The 23,917-nt window shown below is 40.9% G+C and overlaps 1 protein-coding gene across 2 annotated transcripts in view; it reads left to right on the forward strand.

Moving 5' to 3' along the window:
- Nucleotides 1–204: 204 nt before the first annotated feature.
- Nucleotides 205–23,917, forward strand: part of DNER (delta/notch like EGF repeat containing) — a 276,274-nt gene continuing 252,561 nt past the window's right edge. For both annotated transcript variants that reach the window (XM_073359834.2, XM_073359835.2), the window contains exon 1: nt 205–859. In XM_073359834.2, the coding sequence (XP_073215935.1) occupies nt 611–859 (249 nt within the window). In that variant the 5' untranslated portion in view covers nt 205–610. The remainder of the gene's footprint in view (nt 860–23,917) is intronic.

Here is a 23,917-nt window from a genome sequence, read left to right on the forward strand (position 1 = left end):
CCCCACACCCAGGAGGTGTATGGGTTACACAACCTCCCGGTGCCGGCCTTATTGCCCGCCTCCTGACCGCCGGGGAGCAGGAGCGTGAAGTGCATTGGGGGCTGAGCATGGGCCAGGTTCAGCTCACAAAACGCATCGCCAGTGGGCGCCGCTGTCCCACCGGCAGCACGTCAGCGACCCCACCGCGACCTGTGCCCGGACAAAGGGCAGGTTGTGCTGGCTCCATTATCTCCCGCACCCGCGCCGCCGCCTCTCTTCAGCCAGCCCTGCCCCTGCGCTACACTGCCGCCCCGGGGCAGGCGCTGCTCACCCCCGGCCCCAGCCTGCGACAAGGGGCGTGCTCACAGGCTGTTCTCCCTGGGGTGAGTGCCCGGGTTCCCCTCAGCCCGCCCCGCTCCCAGCCGCGGCTGGGCGCCCTCTGCCGGGCACTGGGCGGGAACGATCCCGGCAGCCCGGCCCCTCCCCGCCCTAGTCCCCACCCGCACGTTGCTCGGGGAAGCGGCGCCGGGGAGCAGCCGAGAAGCAGCGCGTCGCTGCCGTCCCCGTGTCCTCTGCCGCCGCCGCACAGCGGCCCTCAGACCCAGGCTGCCCCGGCCGCCGCTGCAGCGCCATGCCCCGCGCCGCCCCGCTCCTGCTGCTGCTGCTCAGCCTGGCCCAGCGCCGCGCCTGCCTCTCCGGGCCGGTCAGCGCCGCGCCCCCGGACCCCGCGCGGGACCCCTGCCGCAGCCAGCCCTGCTGGAACAGCGGCACCTGCTCCCCGGCGCCGGCCCGGGGCCCCGCCGCCCCCCGCCGCCTGCCGCTGCCCCAGCCTGCCTACAGCTGCGCCTGCCCCGCCGGGGTCACCGGCACCTACTGCCAGGTAAGGGGGGCAGGGGCTGTGCGGGGAGCTCGCCTGCCCGTGCCCCGCCGCCAGCCCCGCCTGGGTGCGCCCCTGCCCGTTTCCCTGGCTGTGCCCTGGTGTGTGTCCCTCTCTGCTCATCTCGTGCCCTTGTGTCTGTCCCCGGCTGCCCTTGTGTCTCTGTCTGTCGGTCTGTCTGCCTAGCTCTGCTCACTAGGACTCTGCGTCTGGGAGTCTGTCTCTGTCCCATCTTTCTCTCGCTGTCTCCGGGGTCTGGCTCTGTCTCTATCGGCTCATTCATTCTCCCTCTGTAGGTTCATCTGTCCCTACCGCTACCCAGCTGTTTGTAAGTCAGGCTGCGGCTCTATATCACTAATGGACATCAGTGTTTTTGCATTATTAATCTATTAGTTCAGCAATATTATACTGTCTGTCGTAGGTTAGGTACTGTCCTCTACACAGTGGCTATAATTGTCTCAATCCATCTCCGTATATACAGCTGTGTATTATGCGCCTGTCTGTAGATCTGCCTTCTTTTCTCTCATATGTGCGTGATACATACATATATCCAAGGAGATATCTGGGTGTATGAGTCTGCTGATCATAACGTTTGCCCTTCTTTCCTTAGCGAAGTGTCCAGATTCTTAGGTGTGGTAATAGCTGTGGGTCAGAGGCAGTACCTAAGCTGCAGTTTCTATCTCCTGCAAAAAACTATCTGCGGATGTTAGTCTTTTTTTTGTTTTTTTTTTTAAATCCATTAAATATTTAAGGTGGATGCTATTACTCAGAGTAACTGAGCTTGACTATTCTTGGGCAAGTGTTGGGGTTTAGTTCCTAGGCTTGTAAAACTGACATATCAAACCTGCAATACTTTTAACCCTACCTGTATAAAAAATATATGCAAACTTGGTGGGTTAAATTATTAAAAGGTGAATGAAAAGGTGAATGATCTCAGGAAATTAGGCAGCTTTCCAGAATTAGACGGAATGTTTTAGCATGGATCTCTTTTCTTTTTCTTCATTTTTCTTTCTGCACTCTGGTGGCTTTTTATATATTGTTTATTTTAAGATCAAAATGATTGATTTTTTTTTTTTTTGGAAAATGGGTAGCAAAATTGTACTGAATATACAAAAGACGACTTAATAGGTTTATGATGACCATTTCTTTCTAGTGCATTTCCTGTCACATTTTGTGTGCCACTTGGTTTCACCTTATTAAATTCTACAGAAAGATCAAAATGTCAATGTAAGGGTAGAAAAATATTATCTGGTACATCTAGAATAAAAAAAAACTGTGGACAATAGCGAATATGAGTAACATCTTTCTAGCCTGCTTGGTCATATGTTGATTTAATACAGTTTTTTTGATAAAATATTGCATTACTTGGTCTATGAAGACCCAAGTGAATGCTGATGACCATATGAAGAGGTTTTGTTCATAATCCTTGCATTTTGTCTTGTTATTAAATGTCTTTGATACCACATTCTAAAATATGGATAAAATCTCTCAATTTATCCCCCCACCTCTCTTTTCCTTATAAGTAGAGAGAAGGGTTTGTTTTGTGAGGGTTTAAATGATAGTGATATACTTCCAGTGACAACAACTATAATAGAACACAGATTGGTTCACATTTCTTTGGGCAACGCTTCCTGGTTTACAGGATTTGACATAGAGGTAAACTGATTCAAGTAAACTAATGTTGATTTTTTAAAATTTTTTCTACAGCACACTCCTTAACTTAAGTAGCCTGATTTTGTTTTGTTGTTATATGTGTTCATTAGGTCACAAAATATCAAAGCTGTAGTTTTCCTGTGTGGGTGGAGAGAACAGATTTCTTTCTTAATAAGCCATGAATATCATGTGTAGGGTTCAATAATGAGTATTGTATGGACATATGGAAAGTCCCTGTGAACTGCAGGCATTTTAGAAAGAAATACTTCTGTGCTCGCCCTAAAATGTCTCACTTGCTTCCTTTTAACAATGAAAGTCAAAATATTACCGTTAATGAGGTTCTGCAAAATCAGAGAGCTTAAAGTGGATTAAATAGAATCCCCCCTCTGGCAAATTTTAGCAGTCTTGCTGGTAAGAATTTGACTGCTTGCACTTGGGTTCATTGTGTTTTCCGCTCTAGAAGAGACAGACCAAATTGCATGTGTGCTGCTGCCTATTGCTGTTATACTGTCTGAAATCCATGACTGAAGGATAAATGGCTCTCTCAAATGTTTTGGTAAACTGTAACATTTACTGGTGTCATAACCTGCAGGAGGTGTTGTATCTGTGGTTTTGGTAGAAGAGAGGAATACATTTCTTTGTAACCTGAGAAAATAGATAATGAATTCACAAGCACACTTTTTATTAAACGATATGAAAGGGCTAATTCTGGGAGTATTGTTTATAAAATGTTTATTTGAGATATCATTGACTTTTATTTTAACCCATGGAACAGTAGTTTTATAAGGGAAACTTTCTAAACAAAAGATAAAAGAAATTCATCCCTGTCTATCAGGACTGGAAATGAAGCAAAAACATTTTAGTTTACTCTGAAAAGTGATTTTTAAAAAAACTATAATTGTAATGAAAGAGGGGACAAATCATCTGCCTAAAGAGAAATTAGTAAAATATTGTATGTGGCTGCATACAAGAAGGTTTCCTACTTTGATAAAAGGAGGATAATAAATACATATGAATTACAGGATTGGTTAGTAGTTCAGATGCCTTTCTTTTTAGCAGTTTAAAAAAACCCCTCACAAGTGAAAACAATATATGTACTCTATTGATGAACTTTTCCGACTCAAAGGGATTCTAAAACACAAGGAATTTTAATTCCAAAAAGGGGTATGAGAAAACTGAGTGCTAAATCAGGCAGATTGCTTCAAATTTAAAGCTGCAGCCTCAGGCAGAGGCTTCTCAACTTACTGCTGAGGATGTTATTAAACTATTAAAATGGGGAGAAGGAAATATTAAGAGGGAAAACAAATACAAGTAAGGAATTCAGCTATGTTGAAATAATTAACCACTAGTAATCTGAAGATGGTAAATTCGCACAGCTGCTCTTTGTCATAGAAGTGGAATAATATCTCATCAATGTTTGTTCTCTGAAAACAAATTAAAACATAGCCCTGTTTTTACACACACACACAAGAATTCTGTAATAAAAAGATTAAGTAAACAATCCATCTGATTCTATGTTATTTTGATGCAAGTAGGTATAGAGTTGCGGGTCAGAAGAGGACATGCTAGCACTCTTCTCTGCCCGTGTTGTAAAAAGACTGATAACATAGTCACAGCTGGAAATTACCCAGAACTTCTTCAGTAATATATTAGCTGGGTCCATTTTTTTATGCACTTCACAGTACTCTTGGTGGAAGGAAAGTGACAAAGAGGTAAATTGGCACATCAGATCCTCTTAAGATATTTTTGAAATCCACAGCTTTTCTATCACCAAGTGCAATCTTTCATTGTGTGTGTTTTGTTTTTTGTTTTGTCTTGAGGAACCATTTTTCCATAAGATGTGGCGGTTGCTTTGGTAACTTTTTTCTATGGAGAGGAAGAAAAAAATCATATCTGTGCATACATCAAAATTACTTATGGGTACATTTGACATATGCTGTCTAGAAAACTTCTAGTTTTTCTTACTATGTAATATTTTCAGATTGCACATTCAAGGATATGCGTGGTTTTCATTACATTCCACTAATGAAGGAGTGACAGGAGAAAAGGGATTTGTACAATTGCTTAAGCATATATTTTTCTCAAGAAGTTAATTCTTTGCTTTTGTGTATTGTGAAGAACATGAATGGATGTTCTGCATAAAATTGTGCAAACTTTTTTTTAATGAATCTGGTTCTTCTGGAAGAGATTGAAACAAATTGGAAAATTTTTAGCTTTATTCTGAAAGAAATTGGTGGCAGAATTTTAAATCTAATAAAAATATGAAAAAATGTTAAAATTATGTTGACATACTTCCTTTGTTTCTGCTGTTAAAAAACAAAATATAATATTTAGCTAAAGAGTAAATTCCATATTTTTTTCTTTGATTTAGTATATCCAAAATCCAATAAAATTATTTTTTTCTTGAAAGGGACAGGTTGTTGCTTGTACTGTGTATTCAGCTGGAATATATTACGTGGAAAGTCATTTGGATTAGGACATCGTTAACTTTAGAGACATAAGAATCAAAACAGTTAAAAGGGGAAGGGGATGAAGAATTCCATGCTAGGTTTGGAGTTTGAAAAAAGATAAAATGAACTTATCAGGTAAAATTTTCTTACATTAATCACTTTTAGCAAAGTCCTGTGAGAATTTCACTAACATATCTTATCTCCTGTAGAAACTGTTGCTTATTATTATTTATTATTATTATTATTACTTTTAAAGAGATCCTGTCAGGTACTTTTATCATTTTTATTTTTTGTCCTTTTGCTGGAAAATAAATTATTTTCCTTTCACCCCAGTTGTCACACAACCCCTATTCTTTTGTTTCTGGCAGTGTAGTTTTGTTGTATTCTGTATCTGTATTTCATAGACTTCTTCAATAATATAATCAAAGCCAGAGATCAAGTATTGTCTTTTCGGTGGTGCTCAGAACTGGCTATCAGCATTTGAGTTCTGGTCGTTGGTTTGCTACTCTCTGTTCGGTTTTAGACAAGTCACTTCAGTTATCTTTGCCTTAGTTAACCCATATCTAAAATGGAGATAATATCTCATGTGCGTGATGTTAGTTTTAATTTTTTAAGTGATTTGGGAGCCTGTGACGAGTATACAAGTGCTTGTTGCAGTAGTTATGCTAGCAATTAAGGGGATAGTTTCTTGTGCTCCCCCTGCTGGATAGCTTTCTGCAGCAGCAAAAGTTTTATAAAATCAACTTAATTGTGACACTGTGAACAATTTATTTATATAAAATGGAACATAAAGAAATATATATCCTGAGTTTGAGACGCTAGTGAAAGATTTAAGATTTAAAAGCAACAGATATATCATCTCTTTAACTCTGCTCTTAAAAATGGTTTTATTGCAAAAGATATTTTAACCAAAGACAGGATTCTTTTAAAAAAAATCACCTTTAAAGTATCCTGAGATAATACATTCTTTCCATTTGATTAAAAATTCATAGAAGCTTGGAAGTTTGGAATAGAAATGACCCAGCAAGTTATCCTTTCCATCCTTTTGTCACTATGGGATTTTTACTTTTAGTACATTTCCTAAAGTTTTGTCTGGTTTTATAAGTCCTAAGTAACGTGGTTTCCACCTCTTCCTTTGGGAGACTCTCTCATATGCTAATACATCTTGCTGTGAGTTTTCCTGACATTTCAGCCTAATTTTTTTCTTAATTTCTTCCTGTATTCTCTGTGTACCACGTTAAATAATTCCTGTCCCCTCTTGATCGTAATACTCTTCAAACATTTGTAGATTGTTATATTCCTACCGAGCAAACTCTACTCTCTGTTCTGCACCAGCGCTATCCTCTTCTCCTCTGAGAATCCCCCAGAATCTCCACTCACACAGGTCTCTTCAAGTCATCTGCTGGGGCTCTCCGGATGCCACAGCTCCTCTTTCCTTGGGACCTGCTCCAGATGGAGCTTCTGAACCTCCTTGTCAGATGGACAACACAACCAGAACTTTTCAGCTTTCCCAGGAAGCGCCGCTCAGGAGCCAGTGCCCCGTGCTGGGACTGAGGAATCCTGTTCTATCTGCAGGGAACTCAGTGCATAGGTGGAACTTTCCCTGTGACGTCCTATCCCCTTCCTGGCCCTCATGTCCCTGGACATGGGGCTTTGCCTGCTGAGCTGGCCATGTATGTGGGTGGTGGGGTGGCTTAGAAAACTGACATGTATAGAGATAGACTAGCCCTAGCCATCCTCTGCCTATGGTCATACTAGGGCTACATAGAGGAAAAGCTATTGCTTCCCTGCTCTACGATATAACGCCTCTATGTAAATCCGTTTTATTTACTGGCTGCACTACACAGCCCTGAGTCTCTCAACATCCTTCAGTCTGTTCTGCTAGAAGATTTAAGATGTACTTTACCTTCACATCAGTGTCCTAATATATTCCATTCCTTCTCTGTTGTCTCTCTTGCTCCTGCTAGGAGGGGACATCCTAGATAAGAAGTCTTTAAGGAGTTGTTTTAGGTCTGTGCTCACAATGGACACATCACAATATTAAAAAAATTTTTTTTTGGCCATTCCCAATTTTTTAATTGTTTGATGGTATTTTCTTTGATTCCTAGGCAGTTACTGAAGGTATATGGCTACTCTATCTGTTGCTTTTTTATCTATGCATAAGAGTAGACTGTACAATTAGATAACATCTTCAGTTTTGTTGTAAGACTGACTATTGGCTCTCTGTGCATTCTCCAGCGTAGCATAGGTTCCTGAGATCTTGTACCAGTTTCCTGGTGAACAACAGCACTATTAACTCATACAGTCTTTCAAAATGTCAGACCATAAGTATTAACATCGATTTTTGTGGGGTTTTGTTCCTAGATGTCATGTTCATTGGTCCTTTTCTTTCCTTTTTGTTTCTTTGGCAGAGATCCTGCTACACCATTTCCAGGTGGTGGTTTAAGTGTGTCACTTTGTCTTTTATGCTATTTTCAAGAACCATCAAATACTAATGTTGTTCAATTATTAAACAGCCTAACTCTCCCAAACTGTTGGATTGTGTTTCAGTTTGTGTTACCCAGTTGATGGCTGGATGGTTTGAATACCATTGGGGACAGACCACTGAACTCTGGGTTCAAGTTTCACAACTCTCTTATATTGACTTTGCCATCATGCTAATTTGTGCCAATTTTATAGTGGTTTAGTTTTTTATTAGACTTACTAAATATATTTCACAAGGCACTGCTATGGGTGGTATTGTTATGTGTAAAATTAACAAGGTTAATTGAGAACTTGTTTTGTAATTCTTTAGGTGCAAATTCTGCTCTTCTGTTATGGAGACTTGGAGGCCCTTGCCTGCAGTGAAACTGGTGCATTTTCGGCAGTGTTGGGGGGACAGGATATAGGGAGCACTTGGACAGAGTAAACAAATTATCTCCCACCCCATATACACATTTCTTTCAGTTATGGTAACTTTAGATATTCCTTGTAGCTGTAGTGGGATTTTTTTTTAAGTTGGTATTGTCCCTTGAGGAATTGTGGGTACTATTGTAAAAACTGCCATAAGAGAAAGAGGATTATATCTCAGCAGTTCCAAATGTTTGCAATAAATTATCTAATTGATTGTTCTCAATTCCTATAAGGGAAGGCAACAATTATTTAAGGACCAAATGTTATGTCTCAGCTGTACAAATGGGTATTATGATCAATTTGACAGTTTATATACTAACAACTAAAAAACCTTCACTATCTCTGTTTCAAGCTACTCAAATAGCCCATTGAAATCTATTCAAAACACTTCTTTGAATCTCATGCAGGTCATTACACCATGTAAATTATTTGGCTTCCAAGAATTGTATGATATAAAGAAAAACTGCAGATGTTGCATTGGCTTACATTTCTGTGATTAAAGATGCTGAAGAAACTTGCCAAAAGTTTTGAGGTAACTGAATAATTGCAGAATATAGCGATGCTAAAATGCTTAAATTATTTCATGTTCTTGTTCATCACAATTTTCCATTTTCATATGGTTTGATCTGAGAGAATTGCCTTACTTCTCTGTATATGGAAATGATTTCTGATTATTCGTAAACCAGTATTTTCTTTTCCTTTGAAATATGTATCAATACCTAATACTTTATGGCTTCGTTGAGCACTCCAAGGTCGAGATATAGTCAGATGCTTTTTAGTTTTTTTTAAACGGTGTTCTAGAATCTTCCACATTTTGCTTAACAAATAGGAACTAGTTGCTTTCTTAAACATATGAAAAAACCTTGAAAAAGATGACAAGTTCTGGTAGTAATATTGTGGCTTTGTAGGTGCACTGTGAGCAGGAGACCATCAGCTTCAGAGGAAGGTTTAAGAAATCTTGTAGTAAGCAGATGTGGGATAATCTGCCCTCCAGGGGAGTCTCCTCCTAACCCTTAATAGTCAGAGATTAACTAAAAACTCGAAGAATGAGATTTGACAGCTATTCTAATTTTTCTTTTTGTATTTATTATTAACTCTGTATTTTTGTTATCCATGTAAATGTTGAGTCTCTCTTGAATCCTGGTCATTTTTTGGCTTTCAGCAATATCATATGGCAATAAGTTCCATTGTTGAATGATATATTATGTGAAAATATTTTGTTTTATAAGTTTGCATTTGCTATCTTTCAATTTCATTACAAGTCCCCTTGCTCTTGTATTATGTCACAGGGAGAGTGGAAGTGCCCAGTCTACGTTCTCTGTACCATTAATTATTTTTATATTGCTGTCAGGTCCCTTCTTTAAAGTAAACAATCCCAACATTTTCATATGAGAGTTTTCCCAAACCCTAATCAAGCTTGTCGCTCTTCTGTGTTTCCTCTAATTCTGCGATATTCTTTTTGAGATGAAGTAACCAACATTGAACACAATTTTCCAGGGGATGGTAGACAATTGATTCATGTAATGGCATTATAGTATTTTCTGTATTATTCTGTATTCAGTTCCTTACGCATGCTATCATTTTGTCTGTTCTTTTGAGCAGAGGTCACCACTGAGCTATCCACAATAATTGCTGAGTTGAAACAGATATTTTAGAACCCAGTAACCTAGTTGGAGAGCATTGGTAATAGAAGCCTTTGGTTTTGGATCAGTCAAACCAAAATGAAAGCCATTATATATAGATGGAAAAATGCTGCATTTGGGAAGCTTGTGGTTCCTTGTCCTAAAACCTCTTCTAATGGTAGTGTAGTGTATAAGTGCATTCAGCCTGTTAGGACTTACTCTTCTACTAGTAGATTTTTTACTAATTCTCCACCTTACAGAAGGTAAAATAGCTTTATTCAATGTTCTATCTCCCTAACTACTGTACTTGTCAATTTACATTGTACATATATAATATAAAAATTGAAAAAAGTACCCTATGGTGGGAAAGTCCTATCATATAGCTCTCCAACATGAACAAGATTAGGCATAACGATAAATTATATTACTAAAAGAAAATTTGTATGAGATATACTACTTGAACAAGCTATATCATAACAGTATAGGAGCATAGAAAATGCAAATCATGTCAAAGTCTATGTCACACTGTCTAGAGTAGCTCATGACTGTGAATGCCTACCTCAGTGCAGACTGTCAAAAACAGGGCCAATACCCCAAACTGGTGGTGTGTTGTATAATTAGATTTCACCAAGCTAGCAACAAATGTGAACTCCTGTATCACTATACCAGTTTTACCTCATATACAGTCCCCTTATATCCTCCAATCTGTCTTGCCACCCGGACAAACTGGACTTAGCGGTCAGTGGTCACTTACACAAAAAATCACACCAAATTCGGGTTGCTCTCAGTCCCAAGAAATCAGTCACTTACCTCAGATCAATTGGTACCTTAGAATTTACACTAAAGACAAGTCTTGTAGCCAGTCCTGTAATAAACTATCTAAAGGTTTTTTATTCCTTTTCCTAGTTAATAGAGTTATTTACAAGGTAAAGCAAGCAAACATATGCACACAAGTTATCTAAATCCTAAGAATGACAGAGTTGGAGTGATATGTCAATTCTAAGTGTCTTTCAGGGAGGACCCAGGAAGCAGCCTCGGGGGGATCTCTGGCTTCAGTTTAGAGTCTCTGGCCTTGTCAGAGTTCATACAGCCGAAAAGATGGATATTTTTCAAGTGACCTTGTTTTATTTCCTTCATTCAGCTTCCAAGTCCACAGGATAACCTTTCTTGCACATAGCATTTCCAAAGTGTGATAGGGCCATTAACTATTCCTTGGTATCGCAATATTCTTTGATGGCCCATCTGATTTTGATAGTCCTTCACGATGGGTGAGAGGGGGATGATTCCTGTGCCTGAGTTCACAAGCAAACATTTTCAAAGTCGTTATAAAGCAAAATTTACCTATTTTCTTATGGCATGGAATATGGACATTACAAGTGAGATGAATGCATGCAGCAATTTACAAGCATTTCAGAGAGTCTAAACACAAAATACATTCTTATAAGACTAATATCTATTTTGAGCAAAACTAACATACCGGTGAACTGGTCTGGTCTCCAGCTATGAGTTTGTTAGTTCTTAACTTATGTCTGCAGTCTGGGCAAGAGCTGTGTACATTGGGAAAAGTAATGCCTCCTTTGATACAAAGTTCTTTGAATCCATTTCTTCCACAGGTCAAGTGCAGTCTTTTATCCAGAAACACTCTTGCACCTAAAAGGTACCCATGCTCTACATGTGGCTCATATTTTTCTTTCGCTCTCCCATACCGTAATAAATGTCTTCTGATGTAAAAGAAAAACAGGACTGTTAGCCTGAAGGAATAGCTGTGAGCTCTGTGGAAAACAAGTCTGTTGTTGAAAGTTCAAGACTAGGATTCTGTTCTTGGCTTTGCCACTGACTTGGTGTGGGATACTGAGCAAGTCACTTTACTTACTGTGTCGCGCTATTCCCACTTACACATGGGGAAAAAACCCTATCCTTATAGGAGTGTTGTGAGAACTAATTCCTTAATGTTTGTAAAGAGCTTCAAGAAACTTGGAAGAAACTATGAAGGTAAATTTTATTCATTACTTTGAAATGCAAGATTTTGAATTTCCAGAGTTTCTGATATCAGTAATTGCCGTTTCTAGTGTATCGTGGTAAAGAATACCTGGGCCAACTGCACAATATAACCAAATTGATCTTAGAGGAAGTTAAATTACTAATCTCCAGTTTCTTCATAACGTATCGCAAAAATAATTTAACTTCATCTGTTTTCATTCCACTTGTACATTAAACAATTTGAATACTTCATAGTGCTGGTAGTTAGGTGCAGCAGGGGTCTGAGATACAGTTTGATTCTCAGGTGTTTGCTGCTGTTTGGTCAGCGTCTCAGTTGCCAACATCAGGTTGTGATCTCAGTCTGTTGAGGAATAGGCATAGCTCCAGCAGGTGCTTTGTGGGTGACCATTACTGACCTATCTGTTTCCCTCTGTGCCCTCCCCGCTCTGGTGTGAAGTTGACCGGATGTTCCCACCCCATCTAAAAGCTGCTACTGGGCCAGATTTTGCCAATTTGCTCCTGGATTTGAATGTGTTACAATTCCTGTGGTACTACTCCAGAAGCCCTACACTATGCTGCAAACTGTCACTTGGAGCTATGCTGAGACTCTGGATCTCATCACCATATGGGAGAAGAATTGGTGCAGGAAGCTTTTTGTAGCCAGTCACTGCAATAAAGGTCTGTTTGTGGATGTTGCTAAGCAGATGCCCATGAAGGGCCACAACTGGGATGCCAGCCAGTGCCGGATAAAGAGCAGGGATTGCCAGGAAATAATCCCATCAGGCGACATGTAACTGGTTTGTTTTTTGAAGAGCTGGATAGGATTTCACACAATTATACAACTACCAAACACAGGAAGGTTGTGGAGTCTGCTGCCTGGTCCCTTCACCACCCACTTCCCAAGGTCAAACAGCAAGACTCACCAGGGGATGAGCACAAGGAGGCCTGTGAAGAGACCTCCCCAGTATGCGAGCTTGAGTCCTACCTTGCCATAGTTGAGCCCAGTTCCCAGGCAGCAACCCAGTCCAGGGCTGAGAAGGCAGATCCTATGGAGGGAACCTTGACATGTAGCTATCATTACAATTTTTTGTTGTTGTGCTATGCTGCATTGCTAGCTTCTGTTCCAGGTGCCTGACGGCTGCCACCATTTTAAGAGAATATGAGCCAGGAGCCTTTCTAAGTCTCCAGCCCCTATTTCCCTCCCTCCTTTGGCCCATACTGTCTGATCAGCTCCCTATACACGTTTCCAAAATGGCAGGCAATTGGCCCCTGTTTCTACCAAAGCCCCGACTATTGACTGTTTTAAGGCCCAATATCAACAGCACCTGTCTGTCTATATATTTTCCTTTCCACTCCCCTTATCTGTTCCACAGTCCCATTTTCCAGCTCAAAATGGTGGCCAGCAGCATGGCACAGTTGCAGCCTCTGCCTCACCCTTCTCTGGTGGCAGATTCAAGTAATGAAAACATTCATTTCTGCAAAATGCAACAGTTAATTGAGACAGTGGTTACCAGAAAAGAAGTTTGGTTAGGATTCTCAGCCTGCAGGAGACAGATGTGGGCATTGGATGCCCACAAAGACTACAGCGCCCTGTTGAGGTATAAAAACATGCGTTCATGCAGAGAAAGGGCTTTTTACCTTAGGGATAGCAAGGCCTATATAGAGAAAGGCTAGGTACAGTGAATGATTCACGCAATAATTACAGAACCCTATCTGTTTTTCTGAATACTTTAACCATGTTTGCAGGGGAGATAAAGCAGAATCTAACAATAAGAAATTGCTCTATTTTTGTCCAGCCATTATGGGGGATAGCTGCATGGGATTCCCCCGATATAGCTTACAGCTCTCTTGTACTTCTGCGTGAACCATCTTTGTGAAGAACTTCACAGTATATCTTACTGGTCTGTTCTTTGCCTTTCTGAATAAGGTCATTCTTTGCCTCCTAGTCACCCACCTCACTATAATGTTATTTAGAGTCAGGACAGCTTAAGGGGATGTAGAAGGGATTACTATCCAGTTTGACGTCACATGCCCCCCGCTACCCACTCTGACATCATATAAACACCTCCAAGGTGCAGCAAAATGACAAAACCAAGCTGAGAACAGTCCCCCTCCCCCAAATCTTCAAGGCACAACAGCAAAAGTAAAACAGCATATTTTGCACAGACAAAAATCCCAATGCAGCCAGTCCTCCTCCTGCACCGCTTACCAAGTCTGATGTTCCCCCCAAGACTGGGAAGAATCTCAGGGAAGTAAAATCAGAAATACATTTAGAAATGCTATCACAATCTTTTTAGAATATGAACAATAACCGCCTGTGTCGTCTTTAATATTCCTGCAACCATGGCACTTGCAGCGGCCATATCTTTAAGGACAGGCCCTTAATCAACAACTGAGTGGCTGGCTAACCTGAGGGGGAGAAAATGGAAAACTTGTGATGAAATATTCACAGACCTCACTGCAGAGTCCCACAAATCCCTGAAAATAGTGGAGAGGTAGAGGCAGTATTTGGAGATGGAGAGGAAAAAAGACGAGATCTCAACAGTTGCCAGGGTAGCACTGATGTGGGAAAAGATAGTATTGAAAAAACAGGGAGATGAATAGACAACTCCTGGAGGCAATACAAAGCCAAAATGCCCCGTTGCAGCATATGTTGCTGTTACAGCAGCTGCTAATGTAGTCCTATAAATCAGCACCCAGCCATGTTGTGCAACCCTGGACAATACAGGCTAATGGGAACAACAGCAACTCCTCCCTATTATGCCCTTGCAGCAGAGCTCCAGAGCCATTCCCTTCACAGGCCCAAGCTCACAGCATTGAGAACAGTTGCACCTGGGAGCCCAGCTCTTTTGAGCCCTTTAACATTTCTGGTTAACTTCAAGCCTTGACACTCAACACCAGAAGGGCCACAAACAGATGAGGCAGAGGCATGATGTATACTCACCTGTGACTTTAAGCTATCCCCTTACCTCCTTGAGTTGTGCACTGCCTTGAACTGTTGCACTTTGATTTTTGTTGTTTTGCTGTTGTTTTAATGAAAGGTATGTTTGTAGTTGTTTAATAATAGAAACCTTGAAAACTTCATTCATGAGGAGTCTACGATGCATTTTACACAGAAAATCATTAAGTACGAAATAATTCATGAGGTTTTACAAAGATATCTAGGCAAAGACACAAGGTAAAATAGGGATTGCCCCAATGTTGTATTTTTACCACCTATAAATAACACAGAACTGCTCACAATCCATTCCCCTTCTCAACCTCCATGGGTTAATATCTAGATGTACAGCTGCACAATTTCAGGCCTGATAGTCAAAATAAGAGCAATAGGCATTACTGATAATATTACCCCAGCTGTTCCCATTTTCTGTTGGATTCTATTCTGTTCAAACAACTGAGCAAGTCTCTGCATTTGAGCCTCCCACCTAGTGTCAAAGCTTTCTTGCTTATTCTTACAAATATTGTGCAAAATAGAACATGCTGCTATAATCTTTGGCTTGTTGTTTTTCTGCAGCTTCCAACCTGTTCTACAAACAGTACCCCCTTCCTTTCAAATGGCCAAGTACACACTCCATTACCATTTTCCAGCTACTGAGGTGGTGGTTAAACAATTCCTGCCTTGTGTCCAAGCAGCCTGTGTACAGATTAATTAAACAGAGAAGCAGAGGATAAGACAGGTCTCCCAGGATAACCAGTGCAATCTCCACATCATTAATGAACACTGGACTGGTTTCCCCCCAGAAACACTTTCTCCATAAAGGTAAATAAAGCTGAGTTCTGAAGGATCCTAGCATTGTGGACCCTTTCAGACCACATGGCATTTATGTCTGTAAAGCTGCCATTGTGGTCAACCAGTACTCAGCACACCTAGGAGAAATACCCATTTCTGTTTATAAAGTCAGAGTCCTGATCAGGAGAAGCAAATAGATACATGGATCCGATTAATTGCCCCAATACAGTTTGGGAACCCCATGCATGCAAAGCCATCAATAATCTCCTGAGTATTACCAAGCTTTATAACTTGGTGCAACAGTACCATTTCCATGGCATTGCAGATCTGCATAACAATGGCCCCAAAAGTCAGTTTTCCACAGTGAATTGTTTGGACCAGTAGCATTTAGGGGTGACCAGCTTTCTAGATAACAGTGGTGATGTGCATCTATGGGAGCCTGGGGCACCTCATATTAGTAGGTTGCTGCTGCAGCTCTGTAGTTAGTTTAGCACATATCTAAAAAAAAAATTGCTTTCCCTATCCTGAAATTCTCTTGACACTGTTGGTTGTCCCAGATGTTCAGAATGATCCTTTTCCACTTCTTCCACTCTGGTTTCCCGAGACCAGAAATGGCACCGCACAGTTTAAAGCTGTTCCAGAAACTGTTCTTATACTATCAGTTGTTCTGTGTCTTTCTTCTCATCCTTCCTCCACCGCTGAAGCTCCTGCAGCCGCAGAAGGAGCTGCTGCTGCTGCCACATCATCTGCTCGGTGGTGCAATGGATGGAATCCAAAGCCAAGTTCATCTGGCTATAGGTGCTGAAATACAGCCCCAGCAGCCTCTGCATATTCATGGTTGCTAGCATAGCTACAGAGCACTGTTGGGTCCAGGCTGGCCAACAGCAATTGAAAATAATGTTAGTCCACCCAGAAAGGAAGTATGGGTTGGAGACAGCAGAGACATGGGACGACTTAAAAAAAAAATTTGAACCTGCCTGGAGTTTGCCGTGCATAGTGAGAAAAATTCCAGAATGTGCACTGCTTGGCAGCAAAGCAAAGGACCATGGGATGTCTTCCAAGAACTAGTACACAGCAAACTGCTGCTGTGTTTGCATGCTGTGCAAATTGAAAGATCGCACAGGCATCTTAATGCAGCTTGAGTATTGTATGTTACCTTATGTGCATCAAAAAGATATAGATTACCCCCCGACCAGACAAGCTCTTTGTTAAAAATAATGGAAATGCACAAATGACCTTTATTTAGGCTTTTTTTGATGGCCTTAGAACGTGCTATTTCCTAATCTTGCTGGTTCCGGGATGTAACTTTAAAGCAGTATATAGATGCAACTCGTCTAGTTACTTGTTTAATAAGTCATCTCATTATCTAGGATACTGAAGTTTCCTTTTTTCTATGCTACATTTGGAAATCAGTAGTGTTTTCTTAACCATTTAAAATCATTAGGCTTACGATTCTTTGGATGCCTTGTTTAATACTGAATTTTTCCTTTATTTGTTTTCTTTATGTCAATAAACATTTTAAGCTTCCTATAACCTGCATTTTCACAACATATACCTATAAAATAACTATATGGATAGATGCAACTGTGGAATAAAGCAGCACTTCAACAATTAAGTAATCTAGCAATTCATTCAGTTGGCAAGGTAGACAAAGGCCAGTAGCCTTCTGATTAATTTAGTTTTGTAACGTTCTTTTCCACTGGAAGTGCACATAATAGCTCAGTAATAAATTTTTTTTTAGAGTTTTATAGTGATGGTATGTTTATGAATAAGATCAATATGAGTGAATTAGTTAAGACCAAGAGGATTGACTTGGACTGTGAAAATAGGGTGATTTTGAGTTATGGCTTCCAGTGATTTCAGAGACTTTGCTGTAAGTATCTGATGTATTGGTCACTAGAGGAACCAAATTGCTATTTTGATTGAGAAGATTGTCAAGCAATTTCAGGAACAAGGCAAGGAGAAACAGAAGGCATGTTCTGTACTTGGAAGCTTTCCTTTATAGTAACAACCCATCTTTTCCGTGTAGATTACTACTACTTGGTCCTTTCTACTGGAAAATTCAGAAGAGCCTAATAAAGATGAAATTCAGAGCTGACAAATGCAAATTGGAAGGAATAATTTGGACCACGTTTGCATATTCTAATGAATTGTATGGACTCTGGAAAAAGATTTCATGTGTCATTGTATAGCTTGTTGAAAACATCTCACTATGCAGTGGTGCTCAAAAAAACCCAAATGATATTATGAATTATAAATAGAACAGAAAGTATTTAAAATATAACACCATTGTATGAATCGATAGCATACTGTCCCCTGAAATTCACTTTTGGTCACCTTCTCTTAAAATGAGTCCAAAGATGGGTGGCAGAAACGGTTGGAGGCTTGTAAGGGATTCCATATAAGGAGAGACTGGAAGGAATGAACAGTCTAGTTTAGAGAGGAGATGAATAAGAGGGTACCTAATAAAGGTGCAAAATAATGAAAGGTAACAAGAAGGCAAATCAAATGTTTTTATTTACCCACTCATAATACAAGGACAATGAAATTGTAAGATGATAAATGGAAAACTGAAAAGGAAATATTTTTTCTTTTAACTTCATGTATAATCAACTTGTGGAATTCACTCCCACAAGACGTTACTGAGTCAAAAAGGTTAGCAGGATTCAAGGAAGAACTAGACTTTAATATGGATAATGGGAACATTTGTAGTTTCATCAAATAGGACAGTTTGAAGGAAGAAGAAAAAAAGAGAGAGTGATAACTACATGCTTTAGGACATAATTCACTTGACAGGCCTAGGGAAAATATTGGTGTATTGGCAAGTTTTCCCATAATTGTCTGCTACAAGGTTTCTTGCACCTGCTTCTAAAATATCTGGCAGTGCGTCCTGTCAGAGACAAGACAGTGAAGTATTTGGAACACTGGTGTGATCCATTATGACAATTTTAATGTTCCTCATTTTTCTCATAATTTAGATAATCCAAATGCATATTCTGTACACATTTTTAGAAGACCTAGTTTTAAGACATGAAGTTCTAATTGTTTGATTTAAATTGAGAAAATCTGTAAAACTGTCTGCAGATTGCTCCTGTTATTGTTTAAAGGTGTTGCCACTATGCAGTGAGATGTTCTAATAACTCATATCAATATCATACTCAGCTCAGGAAAACTAGTAAGGAAATTTTACCAAAATGCTATTTGGTGAATATAAAATTTGGTATTTTATTTTTCTTCATTGTTGATAGCCATATATTACCAGTATTTTGGTAAAGGATCCCATACATTCTTTGGCAGATCTGTCAGACTTTTAAAATGTATTAATTATCTACATATCAACATGCATGTGTCAACATGCATTGATCTTGAAACCTATTTTTAGGCATGGCCTAGATGAATACTACTGCTAAAAAAGAAGTAAAGTTGACTGGCAGGAACTGTAGACGCTCCTGGTTCCTAGCTCTTTGCTGTGCCCCATAGTACACACGAGAACCTTATGACTGGAGCAAAGTTTTGTTTTCTGGTATTTATTATCATGGTATGACATCAGGACAATGTTACAACATAGGGGCCTGATCCTGCAAACCTTGCGACTAGTTATGTGAGATTTACTCATAAGGAGTAAGAATTTTCTGGATCAGGTCCTTGATCTTGCATTGTTAATGATATAGCATGGTGTATGATGACTGCATATGTGATAGTTGCAGAAAATAGTGCTGAGTCTTCTGTTTTGGGAAATGAATATGTTTAATTTAAGTAAGGACAGATTTAGATTTAATTTACTTGACAATAATTGGACTTAAAAATTTGGCTGATTATGATCTCTTAAAGGTTCTAAAAAGGTAAAAAAAAGATGGTGAGGGAAATGATTAGGTGTTTCAGCACATACTAAAGAATTTGAAAGGTCAAACGGTGTCTTCTCTTTTGTCTTATGGGCTGTTTCAGAACCCAGTTATGATGTTTCTGACAGAAGAAGCTCAAATTAAATGAGGTCATTCTTGCATTGCATTACTTTTTGTGAACAAGGAGAATCTGACATGGGTTATTTCAGTAATCATTTGCACACAGGGCATCTTGAGTTTTCATATAGTACCCATAATGCAGGAGTGCTTATTATAAGAGATAAAGCACTTCTATGGAGTGAATCAGAGGCTCAGATCCATTGTAAAACTTGCCTATGGTTTATTTGAGTAGCTTGGATGCAGCTTAAAACCCCACAACCCTGAACTGCTTTTGCAGACAACTAGGAAGAAAGGGCAAATAATTATCGATTAAGGTGATGCAACCCAATTATAAATTTCTGATCATAAATTGGGTGATAGATTAATTTTCTTGAAATTAATAGGGATGGCACAAAAAGTAGCATTATGGTAGAGACGTTTTCTAGGATGAAGTCGTCATTAGTTATAAGTAGGACCCATTATATTATTGTTTGCATAGCAGTATTACCTAGGAACTCCAGTGGACCAAGATGCTGTTATAGCTAATTTAAAAGTTTATAATGCATTTGATCTTTGAATGTAGCATATTAGTCAGTGAGTGAATAATTTGACTGCATTTTATGTTTAGAAAAGGTAATCCATTTGAAGAACATACTGGGAATGACAGCTATGGTGATAAATCTTTTGTGTCAGGGGTCAAGCAGCAGACACAAGAGCAGTCTGTCTTAAGGCTTGTCTACATGGGGACACTCAGGAACGTTAAAGCAAATCAACTGAAGATGTGAAGTTAATGCACATAAGGTACATTAACCCCCTATGTGGATGCTTTCACTCAGCAGTTAAGTGGCCTTAGGTCTCTTGTCTCCTATAAACATGGCCTTAGTCTATTTCTCCATGGTTTGTGTGTGCCATCCACTTTGTGATCAGCACACTACAATGGAGTCTAAAAAGAAAAGTTACTAGGGTTGCCAACCCTCCCAGATTGGCTGGGAGACTCCCAGAATCGACCTCGATCTCCTGGTGGCTATTGAAAGCAATCCGAGAGATTTTAATCGTCTGCTAAAAGTCCGGTTGGTGGTGCAGTGGGGCTAAGGCAAGCTCCCTATCTGTCCTGGCTTCACACAGCTCCCAGAAGTGACTGGCACATCTGTCTGGCTCTAGGTTCAGGGTGGCCGGGGGGGTGGGAGGCGGGGGTCTGCGCGCTGCCCACACCCCAAGCGCTGCATTCTGTAGCTCCCATTAGCCGGGAACCTCACCCAAACTCCCTCCCAGAGCCTGTACCCCCCCTCGCTCCAACTCCCTGTCCTAGGCTAAGCCCGGAGCTCCCTCCCACACTCCGAACCCCTCAGCCCCAGTCCAGAGCTTGCACCTCCTGCCTCAGCCCGGTGTAAGTGAGTGAGGCTGGGGGAAAGCGAGCGACGGAGGGAAGGGTGAGCAGGGGGCGGGGCCTAGGATAAGGCGTGGGGTAGGGGGCGGGGCAGGGTTTGTGTGATTAGACAGTTAGCAACCCTAGAAGTTACTTTTTAGTTTCTTGTGTAATTATTTGAGATTTGAACAGCCTGAAAGTAATTGTGAAATTGATCTTCTCAGACTACTTTAGCAACTTGGAAATCATTTAAATAGTTGTATAATAGAAAAAGAAGCATTTAATCAGTTTTGTGGGTTTTTTTTTTTTTTTGGTATTGTTCAAGGGAGTTTAAGTGGAGATGATGACTTTGAAAAGCCATGGGGAAAAACACCATTGAAACACTCTTTCAACGACCTTTGCAGTGTTGCCAGGGGCTGAATTAGCATGACTAATAACCACTTTTTCAACATCGGTGGGAAAATGTGAATTTAGTGTATTTTTAAATTACAAAATTAAGTAAGATTTTAAATTCAGTATATTTTTTAAACTTTTTGCATGTTGTCCTTACACCTGGAACAACGTTTCTCTTCCACTATGCCAATGTCTTCACTGCCCTTCAAATCTCTCCTTAAAACCCTCTTATTTCAGCTGATTTTCAACCACTTGCTTTCATTCCAGTGTTTTCTTCTTCTCCTCCTTTGTCCTCCCTTATTGGCTCAATTTGAAAAACAAAAATGTTATTTACAAACTTCATGCCTTAGGTTACAATTATGTCATGGAGGTTGTGGAAGTCACGGAATCAGTGACTTCCAGCGACCTCCATGGCATTGGAGGCCCCTGCAGCTGACCAGCCGTGGTGTAGTATGAAAAACTGCTGTCTGGCTGAATTTGCTACTTATGGTGTACTGAGCATGCTCACATGAACTGAGCGTGCTTGGTAACATCTGCTGAAGCCAGTAGTGGGGGACTCCAGCAGCAGCCCAGGCTCTGCGGGCAACAGCTGCGGGCGGTGGGAACCCCCACTGACAGGGCGCCGGCGGTGACTCCTGAGCTGCCCAGCTGCTGCCACTGGCAGAAGCCCCCCCTGCAGCGGCTCAGCTCCCAGCCACTGGCGATGGTGGCAGGGGGACCACAGAGCTGCTGAGTAGCCACCGGTGGGAGGGCTCCCCACAGGTCCCCAGCTGCTGACAGGGACCCCACCAGCCCGAGAGGGATCCCAGAGCTGCTCAGCGGGCGAGGGCCCCCCCTTCAGCTCCCCAGTTGCTCCCATTGGCAGGGACACCCCACAGCTCCCGTGCCGCCGCAGGGAATGGGGGGACCCCCCCAGCTCCAGCCCCACAGGACGGTAGGGAGACCCTCCCCAGTTCCCAGCCACTGGGCAATGGAGATGCTGCAGCTCCCAGCGGTTGCAGGTGGGGGAGCAGGGTTCTGGACCCTCCTTCCTCCCCATTTTGTCAGGGTTGTTTTTAGTATAAGTCAGTGACAGGTCACGGCTTCTGTGATTTTTTGTTATTGCCCGTGACTTGTGTGTTGGCTTGGACCCCCCTTCCGCCAGTTCCACCAGCCTGGGATCCCTCACACTGTTCCGCTGTGTCAGGCCCTCAAGCCTTCTCCAGCACACACACAGGTAGGGACACACCCAGCTGCAAATGGACACAGACACACTGAGATCAGCTTTGTGTGGGAAGACTCAGCTCAGGGATTGCACAGCACTTTTGGGATGCAAACCGAAAATTATATTGTCTTGCGCTGTATAAAGATCTACATAGCGTAAGTTCATATATTTGCTCCCTCCCTCAAAGTGGAGGAAGATATGCACAGCTCTTTGCCCCCTCCCAGTTATGAATTGCACAAACTGGGTTTTAGAAAACAAAACAAGTTTATTAAGTACAAAAGATGAATTTTAAGTGATTATAAGGGACAGCAAGCAGAATAAAGCAGATTACTGAGCAATTAAAACAAAACACGCAAACTAAGCTTAATACACTAAGGAATACTGGCTACAAATAATAATTTCTCACTCTAAATGTTGTTTCAAGCAGGTTGCAGAGTTTCTTGAAAGTAAACTGCACTTCTTACAGCTTAAATCTTCAGGGATTCCTTTTACAGGCTGATTTATCTCACCTGGGCTCACTCCCTACCTCTCCCAGCTTAGTTCCTTTGTTTCTTCAGGTGCTTTCAGCAGTTTTCCTTCTTGGGCAAGGAGGCAGTCAAGAAGAGCCTCGATTAATTCACTTCCCAGCCTTAAATAGGATTTACGTATGGCGGGAACCTTTCGTTTCCCAGTCTGACCCCCACCCCCTCTTTTAATGAAAAAACATTGGAAGCCGAAGGTGGGGGCCTAGTACCAGGTGACACGATCACATGATCCTGCAGCATGAAAGCAGCAACCAAGGAAGCTTCTTAGGAAGGTGGGAGATTAGTATCTTCAAAGTCTTATTATTCTTCCTTGTGGCCCATTCAGGCTGATTGCCTACTGTCTGGTGGGTGTTCCCCAGATGCAAACACTTTTTTGTAATTGATACAGATCTTATATTCCTAACTTCAGATATAGCAATGATACATGCATACAAATAGGATAATTATATTCAGTAAATCATAACCTTTCCAGTGATACCTCACATGACCCTCTTGCATAAAATACATCTCAGTTATGCCATATTCATATCATAAGCATATTTCTATGAAGAATATGGGACATAATGTGACAACCTGTCTGTGACTTTTACTAAAAATATCCATGACAAAATCGTAGCCTTATTCATGCACAATATAGTATCAGTCACATTAGGAGAGTCTCTAAAGATGATAATGTTAACCCCAGAGGAAAGAAAAAGGATATAAAGAGTAAAAGATAGAAAAAGACCATAACTAGGGTGTAGATTATTGAAATTTGGGATAAGTAGCTTTAATTGAATAGTAACATGGCAGTTTAGTTGTTTTAGACATCATGGAATGAGGGGGATAAAGGGATCTATGGAAAAATATATTGCAGATTTAAAACATTTCTATAGAACAATGAAATAGAGCCAGGCGCTGGAGGAAAGAACAAAACTTAAACTTTGATGCATATGTAATAGATACCCTTTAGCACAGTGATTCACAACCAGGGGTACGCGTACCCCTGGGGGTACGCAGAGGTCTTCCAGAGATAGATCAACTCATCTAGATATTTGCCTAGTTTTACAACAGGCTACATAAAAAGCACTAGCAAAGTCACTACAAACTAAAATGTCATACAACTTGTTTATATTTCTCTATATGCTATACACTGAAATGAAAATACAATATATATATTCCAATTGATTTATTTTATAATAAATCCAGTCAGCATGGATTCACCAAGGGCAAGTCATTCCTGACTAATCTAATTGCCTTCTATGATGAGATAACTGGCTCAGTGGATGAGGGGAAAGCAGTGGACGTGTTATTCCTTGACTTTAGC

This window comes from Lepidochelys kempii, chromosome 9, assembly GCF_965140285.1.
Source record: "Lepidochelys kempii isolate rLepKem1 chromosome 9, rLepKem1.hap1, whole genome shotgun sequence".
Lineage (NCBI taxonomy): Eukaryota > Metazoa > Chordata > Testudines > Cheloniidae > Lepidochelys > Lepidochelys kempii.